Here is a 23,415-nt window from a genome sequence, read left to right on the forward strand (position 1 = left end):
TGCAAACAACAAGGATCCTTGTTAATATAATTAGGTTAATATAATTGAAATATTTTGATCTGCTTTAATACAAACCCTTTTGACATTGATCCTGTGTGAGGTTACATATAAATCATTTCAAGGATGCCTTGGCTTTTGGCTTGCTTTGTTGGGGACATTTAATATTCAACAATATTATTGATCTGGCTTACTTCAGGTGGACGATGACGCAATTTTCTTCTAGAAACAAACTTTGTTGTATTATTTTCATGTTATCACTGTGAAGCTGCTTTGACACAATCTGTATTGTAAAAAGCGTTATATAAATAATGGTGACTTGACTTTTGAAATTCCAGCTATATTAAAACCGTCGGGATCTAAAGGGAATCTCAAGCAGGAGAAACACCTGTACGAGGCAGAGTGAGGTGCGTGTGTTTGTGTGTGTTTACACAGCGGGACACTTTGCCACGAGCCCCTAGAGATCCTTGCTCTGTTACACACACACACACACATCAGAGCTCTCAGGTTTACAACCCAACCTGCCCACCTGATCCCCCCCCCACAGTAATCAGTCTTCTGTTGGCACACGCAATTAAAAGATGTCAAACCTGGTTTCTTTAACCGTGTTTGGGTTTGGCTTGTCAGCACGTCAAAGGGTATCTAAAGAAGGTCTCAATTAAGGCAGAAAAAGAGCGGTTTGGAAAAGTGAGTTTGAGGAGAACTGCTGTCCCTCAGGCATGAGAAGGCGCTCAGGGAGACAATGGTCCGGGAACACGATAAGGAAGGGGGGGATACGGCGTGTCTGTCTCTCCCGCCCCTGGGAATTCTGGGACTGAGACGCTGGGATCCTGAAGGAAAGGTATCAGGTTTGTAAGGCTGACGACTGCGGACGACTGGGATGAGATCCAACTGCTCCTCGCTGTCTCAGGCCAGGGATACGGAGGCGCCACCAGGTAACGAGAGGCGCGGGGTTTACGTGCCAACGAGCGTAACCGGAGATCCGAAAACCCAGATTGAAACTTTCAGTCCATCATAATTACAGAGGGAAACACTGCTGTCACTGGAATATACTACAGTAATCCAGCCGCACAAAACACCTTCCTATACAGGAATATTCCGGATCTATATTCACACATAAATGAAATGGAAACATTGTACTACTTTTACAACGAAAACCTAGAAGCCAAGCGTCCCAGAGTGTTTAGAGGTTGTTTTTTTTTTTTGTAAAACAGTTACATGAGTACTTCACTAAAACCGCTTAAACTGTCTAAATCCTCAAGTTGGAAGCAGAACTACTTGTCCAGGAGGAGTGTTACCACTGTAATTGGTGGAAGTCACTCCATATAGACAGCACTGTAAGGAAAAGTCAAGTCACATCCTCTCCATGTCTCTTCCCGGTGTGATGACACAAAATGAAAGTACCTAGGTATACATGACAAGACTGGTAAGCTGTGTCTCATGGTAGCACATGCAATGTTTAAAACTTCTGAAACAATGTAATTGTGAGTGTATTATGTGATTTTTGTTGATTTTACAAACCGAGGAACAATTTGAAATGATTTCCTGTGTTAATTGACAGCATGAAAATGAAAATTCCGTCATATTTGCTCACCCTCATGTTGTTCCAAACCCATAAGCCTTCCGCTCATCTTCAAAACACAAAGAAACGTATTTTTAAAGAAACATGTCTCTTCATTAAAAGTCCATTCACCCAAAACTTGCACACTTCAAAAAGTTCATAAAGACATTGTAATAGCAATCCAATAAATTGAGTGGTTACTACAAGTCTCGTGAAGAGGCATGATCACTTTATAAGATGAACAGTTTTAATTGAGAATTTTCATCACATATAAACATTGATCAATGCACATGCATTAAATATGGTAACAGAAGCTCGAACGTACTTGCTTGATGCAAAAGAACCAATGAGGCTTGTCCTCAAGCAAGTTTGATTTATTAATTTAGATTTAGTTTACAATATTTGATGTGCTCAATGTAAGTGCGCTGATCAATGTTTGTATGTGAATCAAAGCCTAGCTCAATCTGTTCGTAATATATAAAGCAGTCGTGTCTATCCAGAAGACTTGGATTGAAAGACTTTCACAATGTCAAAGTTTTGGGCGAATGGATTTTCAATGGGGGGACAGAAACTTCTCACTTCATACTTCTAAAATCAGACATTAAGCTCACACTCTTAAAAGTAAAAGTTACTTTTTTTTTTCAGCAATGCCATAGAAGAAACATTTTGGTTCCCCAAAAAACCTTTCAGTGAACAGTTCTTAAAAGAACCATGTTTTTCTTAGAGTAAAGAAAAACATTTTCCACTGTATAGAACCTTTTGTGCAATGGAAAGTTCCCATGTTAAAGGTTCTTCACGGATATAAAAATCCATTAAAAACCTATATGAAAAAAGAAACAGTGCTCAAGACACATCTACAAATAAATCATGGATCCTCACTATGAATGTTTACAATCAGACTTATGAAAGCATTTATATCCGTCTCAATTTAGGAAAGCAGGGATCAGGACCAGCTAAAGCCAGCTAATCTCAAAAAAGAGGCGCAGACAGTCCGATTCCTGTAATCTAACCTTCTCTACACCCAGCGCTGAACTCGGATCACTGACTGACGGTGATGATGATGGATCCTCTACTGTAAAACACAAAAGCCTCTGTCTGTAGTGTGCGTTAACTCTGATGTCTGTGTTCGTTCTCAGCGGTTTGAGTGACTGCAGTCGGGGAAACCCTGCAATACAAGCACATATTACGGTTTACACAGCTCTCAGAGTGATGCCTCCAAGAATACAGTTATTTTCCCTAAAACACACATACATAGACCGTCAGACGCTTTAAGACATTTCACCTGTGAGAGTTACGGACTGTGTTCTAATCCAAGAACTCTAGTGGTGTATTTTAGCTCACACGCTTGAAATATGACAAGCAGACTGGCGGAAATAAATATCTGTGGGTTAAATACAAAGTATCAAGTACGAGTAAGAGGAACAAAGAAATTGTTGTGGATCTGAGATACATTCCTACAGAAAAACCTGTTTAGATCAGCTTGGACCAGTTTAAAGTCCAAGAGGGTCTTAACTGGTTTATAAATACGGGCAATGCTGACTTTCATCTACCCACTAAATTTTGCTCCAAAAACACCCGAATATTCTGGTCAGTTAAATCATATTTCACCAGCTGAAAATCCCAAAACAATTATCTTCAGAAGACTTGTTTCAAGCTCCTCAAGGGTTAGCAGTTATCTGGGTTGAATCTTTCACAAAATCCATCTCCACCATAAATAGGCTATCTACTGTCAAAATCTTCAGTGGAAATCCTCTTTAACACTCCAGATACTCCAGCCACATTAATTATTCGTCTCTATTTGGATTTAGACGAGAGGCCTTGATATGAACTCAGGAGCCAGAGGAACATGAGAGGATACAATTAATATCTGACATGGTCAAGAGTTCTGGGCTCAACTTCTCACATTTGAAGAGGATGACAAATGAAAATTAACCTCCAGACCTTAATTTTTTAACTGCATGCGTCGAGTAAAAGGCAAGAGATGGTAATTCATCCATGGAATCAGCATGAGTGGTCCGTGTGGCGACAGGAAGGGTTTCAGCGTAACGGTCATTAGCGAAGCACTCAATGCTAAATGCAATCAGAAGATGCATTAGCTACAAAAGGGAGGGAGCACATTTTACAGCACATTTCTGCTTGTAAATTGATTTGACTTGAAATGAGTGAATGATCAGAGGCTTAAATTCTTTATCAGTGTGTAGTAATTCCAGCTAAAACTAGCTAAATCACTAGCTAATCTTCAGAGCTTCTATGTCAGAATTTTTGAGTTGCAGGTTTACCTCGACCCAGGAAATCATTTGGTTTACCGTTCACAAATGAAGTAGCCTAGTATTAAATGAGATCTTTATTTGGAATCGAAATGTAAAATAAATAAACAAATCATATTTATAGGGATATTTTTATACAATAGTTAGTTCTAATCATCTAATGCGATTCATCAAGAAGTGATCGGTAGACTATAACACTCCACTGTTGAACTGTCGTTGAAGTTCCAGAACTGTTGTTTTAACAGCCGGGGTTTTGACAGATATTAGTTTGATTCAATTGGAATTCACAAGCTCTTTATTTGATTCGAATCTTGATTAAATTGATTCAATATCGGTTCCTTTGGAAATATGTCAGGTCCAAGTCAATTTTTATATAAAAATAAATAAAGTTTTATTTCATGTCAACTCCCCAAACATTAAAGTACATTACTATTACAGTTTTTGAAAGTCTCTCATGCTCACCATAGCTAAGTTTATTTGATAAAAAATACAGTAAAAACAGTGATATTGTTAAATTATTACAATATAAAACTGTTTTCTATTTGAATATATTGTAAAATGTGATCAAAGCTGAATTTTCAGCATCATTACTCCAGTTTTCAGTGTCACATTTTCCTTCAGAAATCATTCTAATATGATGATTTGCTGCTCAGTAAACATTTATGATTATTATCAGTGTTGAAAACAGCTGTACTATTTCACGTGATACATTTTCTCTCAGGATTATGTAATTAATAGAAAGCTCAATGTTTATTTGGAACAATTCAAGCCTTTACTGTAACCTTTGATCCATTTAATGCATCCTTGCTAAATAAGTGTATTGCTTATACAATTTTTTTTTTACTTTTGTACAATAGCACACTTCAAACACATACTGTATTATGCAAGTGTTACATAATACATCAAACAATGCAGGGTTTGAGCCTGTTAATTAAAATCTTTTTATTTTAGACACATCAGCAAAGAGATGGAAAGTCATACATTTGAGCAATATACAAAACATTTTATTTGTTCAAGGAAGTGCTTCAAAATCTACATTTTTTTACATTAAGGAAAATATTTGATGGAAAAAACACCAACTGAAAAATTCATCTCCACAGTAGACCAATGCACTCGTCTCTTATTATGTGAATAACAAAAGTAACTGTAAAATTGTAACTGTCTATCACAAAAGTAACAAATGCAGATGTTTCATGTTAAATCCCTCATTAACACTGTGTACAATGCAATAGAACAGTGTGTGTGTGTGTGTGTCTCGGCCAGTCTTTCCAGGACGATGCAGAAGTCTTGCGTAGCTCACGCCTGAGCCAGTCGCTCCAGGACTCGCCGATAATCCGCAAGCACGTCCTGGTAGCTTTTCTCCAGTTCCTCGTGTTGCAGACTCGTGTCCATCTGGCTGATGTGGGACGCCAACTCCTCTGGCCTCAAACATTTCCGCATCTTAGTCAGCTCACGCTGGTTTTTCTACACACATGGCAAAAGCGTCGGGAGAAAATACACAGGTGTCAGTACAGCTCAAGAGAAAATAAGATGCAAACCAGCTCACCCGATCCCATCCAAAAACTGCCATTGAATAGAAACCCCAGGGCAAATGTGATTTCATCACAGCTAAACTTCATGTATAAAAAACAAAGCGAGAGAAAGAGGGGGGAAATAAAAGAGCCGTGAACAAGAATCGAGTCTGTAAGGTTGTTGAGAGGCTTTGGCACTGAATCAAGACACTCAAAACATGAATTCAGAAGAAAGCGCACAGACACAACATATAAAGATTGAGATCCCATCACAGCTTCATTCGCAGTAACATCTTTAAGAAAGATATCCGACAGTTGATTTCCCTGTAATTCTACTTTGTTTGTTTTTTTAATAACAGTTGCTAACAGAAGCACAACTTCCACAAGGATCTGAGTTTACATGACAGACAAATCAGACTTACATTTATAAAAAACAGCAGAAATTAAATTTACAAAATTAACATTTGAGGTATAATTGTGTGTAATTTATGTTCCACAAAGCATCAAACGGTGATGTTACCACAGACCTTATTTTCCTCATGAATCAAAAAAGCACTATTGAAAACCCATGGGAAATTCCAGAGAGAAGCCATGGTGAATTAGCCTTCCGGGTTGAGATCGCAACTGAACAACTCTATTGTGTGATTCCTCTAGTGAGCGCTAAAGCAGTGCAGATAGTGTGTGGATGTCACATGTTCCAGTGAAAAATGTCAAGTTTCATGAAACATTCTCAAGAAAAAGAATAATTCTCAGTTCTTCTTATTTTCAAACTTAAGATTATTTGGTATTCCCAAGAACATTTCTCAACAATGTTCCTATCTTTGTTCTTAAATTCATTGTAAACAATCTCTTAAAGTTAGGATCATCTCCAACTTGTTTTAAATACCCAAAGGTAAGATGTTAAATTAATTGATTGGGTTGTTGCAAATATTAAGCATTGCAACAATATAACACTACCTATATACAGTATATGGACTTTCAACCAGCATTACAAAAAATGTTTCTGGATCAAATCACCTACCCTGCCTTTACATGTTCTTCTTGGTCAAAATGCCAGTGTTGATGAGATATTAACATCTAAAGTGAATGTAAACAGGCAAAATATTGGATTAGATATATTTAAATTATTTGGATATTACAATCCAACTTATGTCATTAAAATGAATCAAATAACAATTTATGTTGTTAGACCTAAAAAAAAAAAAAAATCAGGTTTATTCATTATTAGCGAGTTATCCCATAAATCCCTACACACACACACACGCACGCACCCACGCGATGTTGCAAGGACGGGAAAATCTGCAACATATTCCAAGTAAAGAGACCTCCAGAAGAGAGAGAGGCATATGGTCTGCAGATCCTGATGCACTTCCTCTTCCCAGCCTCATGTTTTTCCCTCTTTCTTTGGCTCGGTCTCTTTACTGCTGTCAGAGTTTTCTGCCCTGGACTGTGTCATGATGAGAGCGGTTCTGGTCCAACACATTACCAGTGCTGGGGCTTCAGCACCAAAGCAGATATCAGATCAACTCACATTATCTGCAGAACATCAGCTAATATCCCCACAACCTCCAAAAGGAATCAGGACGCATGCGGTGACAAGAAACAGCTAATCGAGTACAATCCAAGTGAGATGAAAAGATAAAGAGCACTGCACGGAATCTGCAGTCACAGAACTTTGCTAAATCCTCCTGAGAATTGGAAAGTTCCAAACCGTCTGACATTCTTTCTACTGTGGAACACAAAACAATTTAGTAGAATGTTCACGTTGCTCTTTTTCATATTATGAATACATACAGCAAACGGAACATGTTAAGCTGAGAAAAAAGGAGAAATAAAAACTATATTATATATTATATATACTATATTCCAAGACTCCTGAAGACATGATAGTTTTGCGTGAGAATCAGGACAAAATGTTAATTTATATTCACTAAAAACACTGCTCCAATCTCATTTGTGGTCGCATAATGTATGCACTTTCATGGTAAAAACATTTCCTTTTGTGTTCCACTGAAGAAAGAAATATTAACTTGGAAAAAAAATGAGATATGATATTTAAAATGCAATAATCTTTTTTTTTTTACTACATAATTGGCGAGATATTCCTTATTGTTATCACAGTGGAAAACGGTTGTGCGTTCTTCAAGATTATTTGATGCAGAGTAAGTTCAAAAGAACAGCATTTAGCATATTTAAAATATAATCTTTTGTAACATTATACATGTCTTTACTGTCACTTTTGATCATTTGAATGCATCCTTGCTAAATAAAACGTAAATTAAACCCCACCATTGGAACATTTCTTTAAATATTTTGGACAATTTGATAATGCATAGTTTTTTTTCTCCCATAATCACTGCAAAAATTGCAATAAAATTGCACAGAGGTTATGAAGTCTCCCTGTGGTCAATTTTATCCCTTAAAACTCATCTTTGATCACCAAAATGGCATTTAAACCATTTTAAAAAAGAATTTTTTGGATGAAAAATGTATTCATGCCTTAAAATAGCTTGAATGCAAATCTACACCCTTGCCTCATTTAGTATGAGTTAATGAGCCATGCCTCCACTCACTCACACTCAGAGTCCAACTCGCTAAACTTTACTGTAGTAAACGCTGCACGATGGCAAGTGTAAATACTGGTTTAATTCAGCCATATATGTTTGAACCAGAAACTGATTCAGAAAAAGAGGAAGAGTGAATTATACAGGGTCTTATACTAAGTCGATGTATCAGAATGGTCATGTGTTTTATGTATCGCTCTCTACGTCCGTCGGACACATAACGATTATTAATATGATTAGCCTTTGGCTTGACTACTTTATCAAACAGCTAATAATGTGTTGCTAATGTTACACAAACCATGTTCCCGTTCGCATGTCAGATTCAGACAGCTGCCTTCTAACAATCAGCATCCGCAGAAACACTTTGAACAACTCAGAACGTCAGAGGAGAAAGCATATAGTTCATCATAATATAAATCATATACACAACTCACTCTATATTGCTAAATGTACCTGATTTTTCATATCAACAGAAACATATATCAGGATAACTTGGCTTCTCTCGAGACTCCCCTGTTCCCTAAAACGTTGACGTGATTGGTTACAACATATTTGTGACGTCAGAAACACCAGCGATTTCAAACCGTGTTTGAGACTGTCTTTGGTTCACTGCAGTTTTAAAGAGAAAAAATTTCTTATTACTTATTATTGTCTTAACGCATATTAAAAACACTAAATTGACATAATAAACAACTTGATTTTCACCACAGGTGGTCTTTAAGACATTAAAATACTGCATCACATGCTCCAAATCATAACTATAACATACAAAAGCCTGCAGACATATAACTATTGGGGTCAAACTAATTTAGTGATATTGCACAGATGCTCAGCTCCAATCCTGAGACACACACACACAACTGCAGCGTGTCTTCATGCAGAGAGATGGGATTAGAGAGAGACCGTGTGCAGGTGACTGGGTGCTGCATTCTCCCTGCTAAATGGCTCCGCTTAAATCAGATGCAAATCTGTAATAATGACACTTGTTGTGAATGGAGCTCGTGGTGTGGATGTGGAGACTGCGGCTGCCGCCCGGTGTGAGCCATTACACCCTCAAACAAACCCAGAGCGAGGCCTCGGGTCCCTCTCGCTCTTAACACCGCGTGAGAGGATCACACAGGAAACGGCAAAAACTATTCACACCACTCAATGAATAAATTACGCCAGACAAAGACTGCAGAATATCAGAACAGCAGCGCTGAAAGAGTTTTGTTTCTGTTCGTTTTTGCACAGCGCACTAGTATAAACGGGGCTAGAAATGTGCAGCTCTCTTTGAAGTCAAGAAATGCTTCATTTCATATGTTGTAGTTGGAGCTGCGTGGTTTGGAGAACGTTACACAAGCGGGCCAATCTTGGCAGTCAGGGTTTGTTTTGGCAAGACTTCACTTGTTTTGTTGTTTCTTGAACCCCGCCTTCAGTACATGAAGTCCAAGCTCCTTTCTCTGCAACTTTATGACTGACTAATCATTGCATGGGTGTTGTTGCAGTTACGCCTAATGGGTAATGTACTCTGTGTACCAAGTCAGATTGCAGTCATTCTGCTCCTGAAATGCAGTTCATCAGCACTGACGGAGACAGAAGCACCTACAGCCGACATGAGCAGATAAAACACACACAAACACACTTACTCTGTATGGTCCAAAGAGTCGTTTTTTCACCTCCAAGCGAAATTCTCTGGCTTTCTCTTCATCGCTCATGTCTGTGTTTCTGAGACGCAGAATTTCATAAACACGCCGTGCATGTTTCTGAAAGTTAGAGAGTAGACAAAAGGCATATTGTAAAGGTTTGTTTCATTTAACACACGTTCTAGCTTATTTTCAACCGAAAGTTTGGGGACAGCACCTGTGGCAATAATTAAGTCCTGAGCATTTAAAAGCAGAGTATGCGAGCTTCAGATTTTAGTTCTTTAGTAAAATTGATTTATTTAAGCTGTAACTGCTGTAAATATAGTACTTTAGAGGTGGAACTACTATGAAAGTTTAGTTATGCCATACCGATACAATTATAGTTGTGTTATACCAATGTAATTCCTGTGGGTAGAGTTCAGTCAGCCCATCATTTTTGCAAAATAAACAGATAGGGTGATTAGGACACAAAGCTGAGGGGGTCGTGTATCACCCTAAAGAGGTTTATTTTGATAATTACCAACTGACTGTGCAATAATCATCCAACTACATTGTTTTCACCAATGAATAAATAAAACATGGACCTGAAATACTGATTTAATTAGAGATGATTTATGTGAAACAAGAGAAGATCTAGCACAGCTATAAAAGAAATTTGTAAAAACTGTCAGTGTGCCACAGATGCTTTCCGTATAGCCTAAGCAGTGACATAAACAAATGCAAAAGACAAAACCTGAATAAAAGGAAGAACAAAAATGGCATAGAACCATCAATCTAGAGTTATCATGTTTGCTGTGCTATGTGGGTCACTTCCATAAGTTTAGCTAGTCTTTTTTGTACTAATGAAGGCAAAGACCATAGATGATCAGATTATTTGTTTCTAATCAATTAAACATGTAGCTTCCATTGCATATCACATTACCATAAGATGTAATGTCCATTTAGCTGTCACTGATGAATAGTTTTGTAACAGTGAAGAGCAGAAACCCTAAATACATTGTGCAAAATGTACCAGTCACAGCAATTATGGACTGAATCTTTAATGGTGTCCACTTCTCTGGTTTAAAAGCATCTCGCTCTGGGATTCCCGAGCTACTCTGACTCCTTCTGTAACTATGACTCCGAGAGGTCCACCATACCTCAAGCAGTTCCCACTAGGGTAGTATGGAGAGACACGCATTTTGCCTGGCCATGCCACAGGCACCACCCTGAGATAATCACTCACAAACAACACGAACAGAGGGGATTGTGGGGCATAAAAGGAGATGCTGGGTCATAATTGGAGCAGTTAAAGAGTGACCGGAGTGGCGAGAGAGAGAGGAGTCCCACAGGGGTCACTGTTAGGCCCACTCCCACTCACTACCTGCTAATGGCCCTCAGAGGAAACGGATGTTCACTCCTACCTTTAGGGGCACTGCAAGTTGAAAACCCATCAGGACAAAGCCATCATCTCAGTATATAAATGCACAAACTATTTGTAGAATAAATTGTGAAATTACTTGGCCTTATTAGCTACACTATACAGCACCAGTAAAGTTTTAAAGGAAGTTTGCTCTGAAATTACTTTGTTTTTGTTTTTTTTAATTGTGGGTTCAACCACACAGCTACTGCTGGCAAGTGGATTTAAAATACAAGAAGTAAAATGAAGTAAAAACAAGTTTAATTTACCTGATATACACCATATAACAAATGTATAGTAATAAACAGTGGTATCTACTTAGATATATATTTTACTAAAACGTTTTTAAGCAGATAAAATGCCACACAGGAACTGTTGGGAACAATTTTAGTGATGATCGCAAACCACTAATTGGATTTACTGAAACAAAAAACAGATTCATTGAAACTAATCAAACTATCTAATCAGGTTTGAAAATTGAGGTGGCTACTGAAACATATGTGTGTGAATCCATCTTGTGGCTTTTCAATCCTATTACAATCTATTTCCACCTCTTCTCACTATCGATATCAATAAAAAGGCAAAATTATTAAAAGGTAAAATAAATAAACCTGCAAGGGACGTTACCTTGTTGATCTTGAGTTTTTCTCTGGCCTCAGACGCCATTTCTTCACTGAAGCCCAGAGAGAGTTTCTCATTGGAGAAGGACGACAGAGTCAAGCACAGCTTCACCAGCACGAAATCTCTCAGCTTCACATAACTTTCAGAAGGATCTTCCGCTGCAGAGAAGACAGTAGTGAAATGTCAGCCCACGGGTCTTGAAAGTTTTCATTTGGCAAAATACAGTATTGAGATACTGACGCCAGAAAAAACACAGCACAACCTTCACGAAAACACTCATTACATGTGCTGAATACAACATTGGAGAAAATTAAGATAAATGCATGTTTACTCTGGTAATCGGGGGAAACAAAGACTTTTACTAAACAAAAAAAGAGATGGGAGACAAAATACAGTTATATAATGTAGATTAGGACTGGGCAATACATTGCATGTTTACAATATATAGCAGATGCTGGCAATAAAGAAAAAAAAATCAGGAACAATCTAATATCATGCTTTTAATGTACTTAATACAAACCGCAGCATTGGACTTAAGTTCCTGTCACTGCCTCGCAAATACAGGGGCATTAAAAATGTCTTATATTAAACTTTGGTTGCAAAAAGTTTGTTAAGTTCGACTCATTTCATCGAATCAGTTGACTTTCAATGAATTGATTCAAACTGCTGATAAAATTTTATTTGTACGGCATCATAAAAAAAACATTCATGGAAGTGTCCAAATGGCCTTTTATGGGAATCAAATGTTTTAGTAAAAATATATGAGGGTAAACATTGCTGTTTATTATTGTGTTCAGTATGTATTTGTTATTTTAGCGTATGATTGATATAAACGATTTAATATTATTGAGTGTTCATTTAGCGCAAATACAGTGTAGAAAAAATATCCCAGATTATTTAATTAACTATTATAATCTAGACTAAGAAGTCTAGATAATTATTAACTACATTTGTACTATATTTTACTTCTTGAAATACACACTTGATGTAAAAAAAGTTCATTTCAAAATGAACAAACATGGTAAAATAGTGCGAGCTGGGTAGAGACCTGGTAGAGTGTGGTCCTCTCTCTCTCTCTCTCTCTGAATAATTGTGTCTTTGTTGAGGGGGTGAGTGAGTGGCAGCATGTGGCCAGCACATTTCAGCAGCAAACTGCCGGCAATTAACATCACATCCCTTCACCTCCCCAAAACTGAAGGCAGAGCAGCTCAGCAGCAACAACTGCCTTATGAAAGGACATTCACAACACTTTGCCCTCGCTCCCATTCAAACACACAGAATATCATTAGAATGGCTATGTGATCATACATGTCAGCTTTCTGAACGCATGCTCTAATGGTACTAGGCTTTACATTCATTTTTTTTAATTAGATAAAGCCATTTGCAAAGGATTTCCAAGATCAAAATGAAGAAAACAACACAACAAATTATAATCGACTGAAGTGGAACTTTCATGCTGCCATTATTGACTGCATTAATGCATGTAAAAGTTGGTCAACCAATATGGGTTTCTCATGTCAGCTGTTCATTATTGCAAAATAAACCCAAACGTGTTTTGAGAACCCTGATGCAAAATGGAGACTGACTTTATATTATCCCACGTAATAATAAATTAATACACATGAAATATAGATTTGAGAAGAAATTATTTGTGAATAAAGAGGCTGTAGAGTGATTTTAAATAAATGAACCTATCATAGCTATATAAAACAATATATTTATGCTACTACAATGGTCAGCAATGGGTCAGTGAGACGTGTAATAATGTAATGTATATTATATATATATATAAAATGGATACTTAAATTATGTTAGGGCCAAAAACGGATATGATGGCTGATATTATAAATCTATACTATACTGTTTGCTTGTTTCTGTCACACTGTATCGTCTTCCAGCCAGGTTAGCATTATGTGGGCAAGTTACTATCTAAAAGATAATACTTGGCATAAGTCTTTTGTTCAAATGTTTGGTTAAGTACACACTGCAGCTAAATTTGGTTGTCAATTCAGCTTTTAGTGCTTAATCCAGTGCTGTACACACAGAGTTCAGTAGTTAAAGTGAGTGACGACCGCATTCTACAACCAAACCATGAGAAAAACGACACTGTGTCCTCCTAACCAGACGCGATGTGATAAGATTCCAGTGACAAGCAATTTGTCTGTCCAAAATCACATCAGAAATCACAGGCAATCAGAGGAGCGAGTGGGTGGAGTCTTGCAACGAAATGGATACCCACAATCTAATTAATATATATTGCACCATTTTAACACAATTAAAAACACATACTGGGTGACTGAGGCAATCTTTGTCATAGAATACACTTTTCAGTTGTTGTTAATTTATTTTCAAGATCTGAGATGAATTATCCATTGTCGCTTTCAGTATGGCTATATAATCATGTAAACTATATTAAAACTCACATTAGATGCTTTCAACATCAAATAAAGCACATAAACAGCACCAGAGATTATCATTGTCATACTTTGTATGTTGTTCTTCCAGCCGCAACGTCGCAGAAATAGAATATTTATCTAAAATAGAATCGTTGTGTATATCGTCATCACAGCTGGTTAGGACAAAAACTCTGATTAACATGGAAAAGATCACTTTTATTACATGACAATCACCACAATTTCGGGAGTGAGTCGTGTTCTGTATATGCACGATTATAATGTAGGGGATTCATTCCCGCATTTAAATGCGGTTGGCACTCCTGAATCTTTACCGTGTGTATGTGGCCTTAAGTATGGGAAGAAATAATAGCGATCATTTCTCTGGCAAACAACACTAGTAATAAAAGAACTCATGAATGTTTAATCCAGGCCTCGGTGTGCGCTCATACCTGTGATGTCCTGTACTTTAGCAAGCGTGCAGTAGTATCGGTGGACTGTCTCTAAGAGCTGAGCCCCGTGGCCTTCTCCCTGGAACGGTGGTAAGATCAGCATCTGGCTACACACACACACACACAAAACACACAGCTTCAGTGATGCTGCACAGAAGAGCACGATGATTAGGCACAATACCAATTTAAGGTTAGAGCTCTTGAGCCTTTGAGCAACTGTTCTGCAAACACGGGCCCTGTTACAACTCTAGCACCCTTCAGACACACACTACACTACGGACCTTACAGAATCTACTGAAACTGAAAGGTTTTGCTTCAGGACCATCACTTTACATTCAACAACATCAAGTTACTGACACAACACAGAAACAAAATTGTTAAATCACACCAAAAGTACCAAAAATTCTCTTCAAAAGTACCAAAACTTTTGTTAAAAAAGAAAAAAATCACGATACCGGTGCCTAATCGATACTTTTAAAACGGGATTGGTGCCTAAACATTGCCTGAACTGATACTTAAAGATGGATGACATTAAAGAGCGGCTTTTTATTGAAAAAAATCTATATTTAAATTGACAATATATTAAAAGTTTAAAGTATGCTAAAATAAATACAAAACACAAATAATTTACATAACAAATATGCACAATAAAACCTAAACCACTTAACCCAACTGCATTACTTCAACATTAAATAACAGTTAGAGTACTCCTAACAGGCATTAGTGGAGGAATGCAAGCAACCACGATATTCACGTTTTTTCCCATAAGCCTATGCCCTTCTTGATTTGCTTTTTGTGTAGGTGTATGGAATGTTAAATAAGTTAATAATGATAACATGACTGTGTTTTAGGGCTGGGCGGTAAATCGAGTTTGTACGATATATCGATATATATTATTTTTGAAACGATCTGGGATGAGGCAATACCGTTTCAATACAGTACTTTGATACGAGCACATCTGAAAAATAGCGGAGGTCGCAGTGTGAGCTCCTGCAGTGAAAGTACATAGTACAATTTTAAGTCCTAAACATGACACAAGCTTATATTAAGGGCTTCAAAATAAGTGGTAAGATATAGTTAACAAGTTTAAAGCAGCTTGCCCTGTCAGATGCTCTGACAGATACTGTTGCTGACTGACAGATAAATACTTGCGCTGTTTAAAGCATTTGAGATGTGGTGCTTTCCTCAGTGCTTAACTTACATTTCACAGGTTTATTCTCCATCTGGTAATGTTAGAAAGTCAAACAAATATGTCCATTTCACTGTCAGGAGAGGACGAGCTTCTGCAAGTGAATCTCCGCTAAAATTCAAATAATTTTATTATATTTTATCCATGTCCAAGGAAAGCAAAATCTTTGTCGTAAACATCCTTTTAACGTTTAAGGGTATTTCCCATTTCCATCAGCGCTTTTTAATGCATTAAATCAATGGCATTGATCTCTATGAAGTGAAGCTTCAGCGTTAACTATGCGACGCATGGCTGGTCAGCCGAGCCTTGTAAAGTGGTGCTAAAAGGTAAAATTATTTAACTCCTTGTTTCATTACATGTATCTTTGAATGAATCTGTGTTTTTGAACTTGTTAGTTGAATGAACTGTTTAATGACTCAATCAAATTTAGTCCCTTGCCACCACCTCCACAGCTCAGGCATTAAAGTGACATACCGGTGGGTTTCGGTACACAACCCTAATTAATATGCAATGAAAAACAACTGCAGAAGTGTGATATGATAACACTGAGCTAAATATCACATTATATTTGCCATATTGCCAAGGGAAAGAGTGATGGTACACATGACCTGTGAAATCAACATCAAAAGAAACAGGAAGCATTTTCTCCAGCCTTTCAAAAGCCTATTATTGCGACTATCCGTTTTCTACGCGGGACTATAAGGTTAGCTGCAATTTATCATTTGCATTTTGTATGGTTGATCCTATCAGAACTCATTTTGGGTCGCGACCCACCGGTTGCGAATTACTGATAAAGACTGCCTCAATTTAGCAGCTGAAAATGTTCTCAAATACAGTAAGCAATGATATCATCAGTCTCCCAAAGGTTATATCTGTTCATTCATCAGTGGCCGATGTAATGAAACGTTAGCACGTCTTGCCAATCAATACATTAGACTCGTTTTCAAAACGAGCTTTTGGGTGGGTGATGCTGAATTGGTTGGTCTTATAATACCCGGTGAGGGGCTGGCACACAAGAGACGCAAGATGGTAATTTGGGAGTTTTAGGGACAAGGGAGAGAGAAAGATGTGTAATTTTCTTTTCCTTTTTTCACAGAATAAAGCAGATAGTGGGCACGTGCTTCCTCAGTAATTACCTGACACGTGGTCTGGTTTTGTCTGGGTATACGTAGTAATTATACACTGTCATGTAGCCAACCGTCGCGTAAAGGGTCTCTCCATCCTTATTGTACTTCTCGAATCTGCAAGAAAGACAGAGAGATAGAGAGAGATGACAAAGGCAGGCAGGTCAATCGTAGGCACGCTCCCATGCACCGAACCCCCCCCCCGTCCCGCCCCGTCCCGTCAGCGCGAGTGGCCCGTCGCTGCACCTGCTGGAGACACTGAATGCATTATGCACTTAATTGGTGCACTGCAACTTTGAGCAGAGAGGCAGGCATCTAGCCTCTTCACATCACTCCAGTCCATTTGCCCATTGTCTGCTTTAATAGGTGCCAAAGCAAAGAAAACACAGGCAGAGTCCCCTTCACTACCGCTGGAGACTTCATTCAGCGTTTCAAAAGACAACAACATTCAATTCAGCCTCTTGGCCTGACTCAAGAAAGAAAGAAACACAAGAGCAAAGAAACCAGACAAACAACACAAAGGAAACTCTTGCCAGATCAACAATTTGCTTCAATGCAGGAGAAAATATAATTAAAGCAGTCTGATAATTGGCCCCACGGGCCCCACAAAGGCAGGAGAGACGTAACTGGGCCCGTTCGGACGCTTTAGACGTGTGCGCGTGTGAGAAAGACTCAGGAAATTAGGGTTTAGAAAGTTACTGTTCACTATTAATTGACACTACATTCGTATCGGCACTCGCTGACTTTGTGAGAGCACTTGATTTAGATTTTTTGACTGCCAAAGTTATCAACACTAACCACAAGTTTTTGCCGACAACTTAAATTTGTTCTTTACCCAGCGGCCTCAATGTCCTTCCAAATTATTTTGGTTACCTCTGACTTCTGAACACTGAGACAATTCTCCAATTATCTTCTTTTATGCAAGTCGACACAGTAAATGGGTAGAGAGTAAATGACGACAGATTTTACATTTTTGGGTGAACTATACCTTTAAGTCCTAATGTCAGTATTTGTGACATAATTTAGAGTTTTGTTGATTGTAAAAACAAACAAAAACTGCACTTACCGTAATGGTTATACAACGGAAGTCTATGGGGCAAGACATTCAAAACAGAAATGCGAAGTTTGTTTTATTACCAGTAATCCTTTATATATATATATATTATTCTTTACACAAATGTATGTTATTTGACCCATATTCTCTAAATCATCCTGTTGGTGGTGGGATTACAGTTCTACAGATCTATGAACTTCACAGCTGATTGTGAGTTGCCAACGTAATTTTAGTGAGCAGATGTAAACACATTCTTGCCTGTTAGACTGAAGATCGTTACAGTAAAAGCAATATTTTTAAGTGTTTTCAAACTGAGGAATGAGGGATTATACTTTAATGCTGATACACCATAAAGAATATTTGAATCTTAGACACTCACACTAGGAAGAAATCCCAGCGGTCATCATCCACATCGATGAAACTGGCCGTCTCAATGAACCACATGAGAAACGTCTGCAAGCGCTCGTGGTACTCTCTGAACCCTGGACACGAGATATCCACCTAAAATCATGAAGAGCAGATGAAATGGTACAACTTTACAATTAGGTCTTATTTATTAACTAACAATGAGACAAATACAAGTACAACATTTGATATTAATAATGTAAACCTTGAAATTAACATTAACCAAGATTAATAAATACTGTAGAAGTATTGTTAATTCTTACTTCATGTTAACTAAAGTAGTTAACTAATGAAACCTTATTGTAAAGTGGTACCGATAAAATCCAGAGTGGGTTCACAAGGAATTGTGCAAGAACTTAATTAAAAGTTCGTCATTCTTTAAAATGGGCAATGGGAAAGTCAAGATTTTTGCACGTTTGCAAAACTCTTTTGAAAATTGCCTGTCGAACATTATAGGTTGTATTTTTAAACAGAATGAATATTTTGGAAGTGGAATCTGAAAGGTGAATATGGATTATTGAATTTTTATTAAAGAAAACGTGTGTGAAATGTTTTGAATAGAGCCCGACCGATATATCGGCAGGCCGATATTATCGGCCGATATTAGGCATTTTCAAAACTATCGCCATCGGCATTTATAACGGCCGATAAATTAATATTTAAAAAATAAAATAAAAACGGACGAAACACCCTTCAACCATGTTATGAGTGTTGGCGTTGTATAGTTTGTCCACCAGAGGGCACTCTACACCGTCCCTGTTGGCAACACTCGTGTATAACGCGCCACACATTCTGCAACCTGTTGATCCAGCCAGAGTCGGGCAGAGAGAACCGCGAGTGAGATCATCGGTGAAGTGTGTTCATGGTGAGTTGGTAACGACTAACGAGACATACATTGTTTGAATAACAATTAAAAGAACATCCCTATCAGTTCTCGTCTTAACTCAAATAAGGATGACAAAATTCGTGACTCATGTCCAGTTTTGCTGCGGTTAAATAAGCCGAGAGTGAAGCGGAACAACGCGACGTAGGCTATATTCACATAAAATGTTAACACTGCAGTTCACAAAAGTTCATAATGTGCATGTGCTTTAATGCTTTGTCGGTTAAACATTTAATTTTAAATGCTGATGCGCTGTTCTAACGTGTGTGTTTCTCAGCGCGTACATGTGAAGCTCACATGCACTAAAAGCCTTTCTACCAGCGCCTGGATACTGGACTAAGTTATCTTTCGAGTATTATTGTGCTAATCCTGTTAAATACACACAAGATTTACATAAACAATGTCGGTTGTCCGCTTGTCAAATGCGTGTACATTAGACGTGTCGTGCTCAGCTCTTAAACAGACAGTAGCAATTGTAAACACATTGCCGCTTGTCCTTAAAGGGATAGTTCACCCAATAATAAAAATGATCTCATTATTTACAGGCACTCTAATGTTGTTCCAACTGTATTAATTTCCTTCTAATATTTTTCTAATATTAATTGTTTGAAGAATGTGGGTAACCAAACAGTAGCTGGTCCCCATTGACTTCCAAAGGAAAAAAAATATATACTATGGAAGTCACTGGGGTACATCAACTGTTTGGTTACCCACATTCATCCAAATAACTTATTTTCAACAGAAGAAAAAAACAACTTGAGAGAGTAAATTATGACGATTTGAATTTGTTGTCAATTTGAATGTGAAATTGTTGTTTTTGTTCAAAGGACTAAACGTTTAGTCTTAAAAAAAAATCTTAATTTTGTATTTTTATACATTTTATTTATCAGAACTTTAATATATTTTGATGTTCCTCTGTTCTGTTGTGACAATACAAGAAACAAGTTTCTTTTTAAAATGCATTATCATATTATTTTAGTTAAAACTCATAAATAACTACAAATAACTAATGTTAGGGAAATTTGTTAATGTTTTGTTGCGCGTTTCTGAAAAAAAATACAAAATATCGTCCGATATATCGGAATATCGGATTTTAAAACCAACAAATATTTGTACCGGTATCAGCCTTCAAAATCCTTTATCAGTCGGGCTCTAGTACCCATCAAAAGTTTGTACACACCAATTGTAAAGTGTGTCCAAACTTACTGTACTATAATACACATAAATAATATTGCTACTGTATTATAATATACACATAAATGATATCGGCCGATATATCGGTATCTGGCTTTTTTTTATCGGTATCGGCATCGGCGCCCAAAAATCCATATCGGTCGGGCTCTAAGTTTTGAATTGAAATATTCACAGCTTAAATATACAACCATGTTGAATTTCAGCCCATAAAAATGCAAGCACTAAAAATTCAATGCATTAAAATGCAAGCAGGGTTAATGCAATGCCAAATGTTTTCAGGTAGTGCAATTCAACAAGCTTTTTTCTTTCAAAAACATTTGTCGTTATTTTACTTCCATAAACTTTCGTTTTCTGATTTTATTGTCTGTGTTTTGGTAAAAATCATCAAATTAATTAAAAAGTCTAATATTAATATAATAATACAAAAAATATACTTTTAAAATAAGTTTTAAAAAATTATTTTCGATTTTAAGCCACGTGCACCCTGATTTTTTGGTTTCAGTGCATCACTAGACTAGCCTGGTCATACCATACTCTCGTACATTTCATTTGTACAGAGAGTCTGGCCACTCTCCATTGACAAGCAGTAACTTCCTCGAAGGCGGGTACTCTGTTGAAGTTTAAAACTGTTGGATCTGCCTAGAGCCACTCTGGATCTGCCATAACCAATCGCTAACGTTTGGTCGTGACGTAACCCTACAACTCAAACTAGCGCACCTCAACGTCATCGTTCTCAGCCACTCCCTCTGTTCGCTGATTGAACCTCCAATAAAATGGCCGAAAAAAAAACAAGAATATACCGCAAACCCAGACGGAGTACTGAAGAAAAATGAAAATTGAGCGGAAGTACGTAGGAGGGCGGAGCCAGGCTATCACAAGACTAGGTAGTAATACAATTACAAACACAACATTTTTATGTTGACGTAAAAAAAGTGTGCAAGAACTATAAAATCATAGCGTAACACATTTCACTATTCATGATCCACACTGCCAAACCTGTTACAATGGCCTGAAACTCATATTCCAGTCTGAATGCTGAATGACGTTGCCAGCAGTCAAAGCAGAGACTCAAATGCAGTGGGAAACTCTGTACCTTGTGTATATGGTAGGTGAGATCCTCTCCTGCCTCCACATTGTGAACTTTGTAGGTGTGTTGCAGGCTGCCGAAGGGTCTGAAGTTGGCCTCTTTCTCCAAGAGAGAGATGAAGTCATCTGTGTTACAGCAGAAACCAGCAGGAATGATCTCTCTGACCTTTCCCTCCACATCATCTGGCTGAGGACAAACAGAGAAAGAGAGAGCAGGCTTTAAATGACTAACTACCAACATTCCAACAAATGAAAAACTACCAACATTTGCAGTGGGCGAACAACATTTATGTAGGAGAGACCCGTGTATATTACAATTCAAACAATAGAAACAAAGCAATCTTCAAAGTCAATATTTAAACCTCCAAGAATCACAATTAAAGAACCGAACTACAGTGCAAAAACATATATATTCTGTACCCACTTATAGATGCTGCTTTCAAACGCTCACATTTGTGTTTGTTGTGTCTCTCAGCATCAAGGGTTTCTATTTACAGTGTGTTTAAAAGCATTGAGCAATGCAGCCAATCACAATCAAATCTGTTGAGTGCGTGAATGCAATGGCCTATCAGAGTTAAGTAGGAATTCGTTAAACACCGCTGAAAACGCACAATATTTTGTTCTGTTCAATCCCAGCCGCACACTCGCAAATCCTTTTATTATAACTAACATAGCGTAAACACGATGTAAATAAGAGATTCGTTGTTCAATCAAGACAGGAATGCAGAATTCAGTGAGTTTGTGCTTTAGAAATTGACAGTCTTCGTGATTATAAATCATATATAAGTTTATTACCCATTCAACTATTTTATTTCATGCTGCTAAGCACACTGCAAAGTTTCTGGATTGACAACTTTATTTAAATGCACGATTGAATGGGAAAAGTTGAAGTAATAACCAATGGACCCGGAAAAAAAAAAATGGGACAAAAGTACTTATTAAACAGTTTTTGCCCTGGTACCAAATATTGGCACATAATTCTTCAGAAATCATTTTAATATGCTGATTTGATGCTCAAGAAACACAAAACAGTTGTTGTTTTTTTTGTGGAAACTAGGGCTGTGTGATTAATCATATTTCGATTTCGGCTTCCAGCGATTATAAAAACAAGGTAATCGGTGGTAAAGCGGTTATTGTGCGGCTACCGCATTCTGTCTAGCGCACTTTCCTTTTCTTCTCAGCAGTGCGCTTTCATTCCTCCCTAAGATAAATCCCATCCAAATCAGCCGAATAAGTAAATGATGTAAAATGCAGGCTACTGTTGCCAAACTGCAGGACATGCTTGATATTAAACAGTGTTATTAAAAGCGCATTAAGCCAGGAAAGAGACGCTGTTCCCTAGGTGGCCTCCAGTGAGCGCGCTCTAAGACGGGCCGGAACGGGCATCAGCAAAGTATATATGGGCTTCACATGGGCCTAAACGCTCAAATGGGCTTAAAAACAAATGTCAAAATCCATTTTACTAAGTTTCCTTGTAAACACAGTCGGTTATATCTTAGGTGATTGCAAACATTTAATAAAGTGTGTTTGAAACGTGTGTGTGTGTAACAGTATATTGGATCCATGCAGCTCTTAAAGTGACAGGAGCCTAATAAATCAGCTGCGGTCATTAATGTAAATCAAACGAAAAAAGATGAAGATAAAATCATTCACTGCTCTTGAATGAATAACCTTTGTAGTTTTAATAAGGATTAGTATATTTAATGTATACATCAGTGTTATTTTACATTTGATTACTTTATTCCATTTCTGTTGAAGGCTTTTAGTTATCTGAATACCACTGTTAGCACCTCTTCCTGAAAAACCTAAAGCATTATTTATTTCATTTGTATTTTTGTTCTGTTAGGGTTAGTTTTTCTTAGTTTTGTTTGTAATTTGTTTCTTTGTTCTTATTTTATTGCTGACTGTTTACTTGTCTTCTGTAACTGTTTTGAGGACTGTAACTTACATTAATTAACCTAGTATTAGTTTTTGCTGAACAACAAGTATCGATAATTGTGAAATTTCACTGACATTTAAAATTACTCATATCAAGAAATAAGACATTGATCAAATCACCCACCGACAATCATGTTAAATAATCGTGATTT

General features: G+C 37.4%; 1 protein-coding gene across 1 annotated transcript in view; it reads right to left on the reverse strand.

The window, feature by feature from the left end:
• Nucleotides 1-4,197: 4,197 nt before the first annotated feature.
• The window catches only part of hat1 (histone acetyltransferase 1), a 30,788-nt gene continuing 11,570 nt past the window's right edge, over nt 4,198-23,415 (reverse strand). The window contains exons 5-11 of the mRNA XM_081368919.1: nt 21,333-21,512; nt 18,137-18,258; nt 16,716-16,820; nt 14,391-14,497; nt 11,552-11,703; nt 9,529-9,645; nt 4,198-5,289 (exon numbers count right to left, since the gene is read on the reverse strand). Of these exons, the coding sequence (XP_081225045.1) occupies nt 5,122-5,289; nt 9,529-9,645; nt 11,552-11,703; nt 14,391-14,497; nt 16,716-16,820; nt 18,137-18,258; nt 21,333-21,512 (951 nt within the window). The 3' untranslated portion in view covers nt 4,198-5,121. The remainder of the gene's footprint in view (nt 5,290-9,528; nt 9,646-11,551; nt 11,704-14,390; nt 14,498-16,715; nt 16,821-18,136; nt 18,259-21,332; nt 21,513-23,415) is intronic.

The sequence above is a fragment of the Scardinius erythrophthalmus genome (genome assembly GCF_964197995.2).
Source record: "Scardinius erythrophthalmus genome assembly, chromosome: 6".
NCBI lineage: Eukaryota > Metazoa > Chordata > Actinopteri > Cypriniformes > Leuciscidae > Scardinius > Scardinius erythrophthalmus.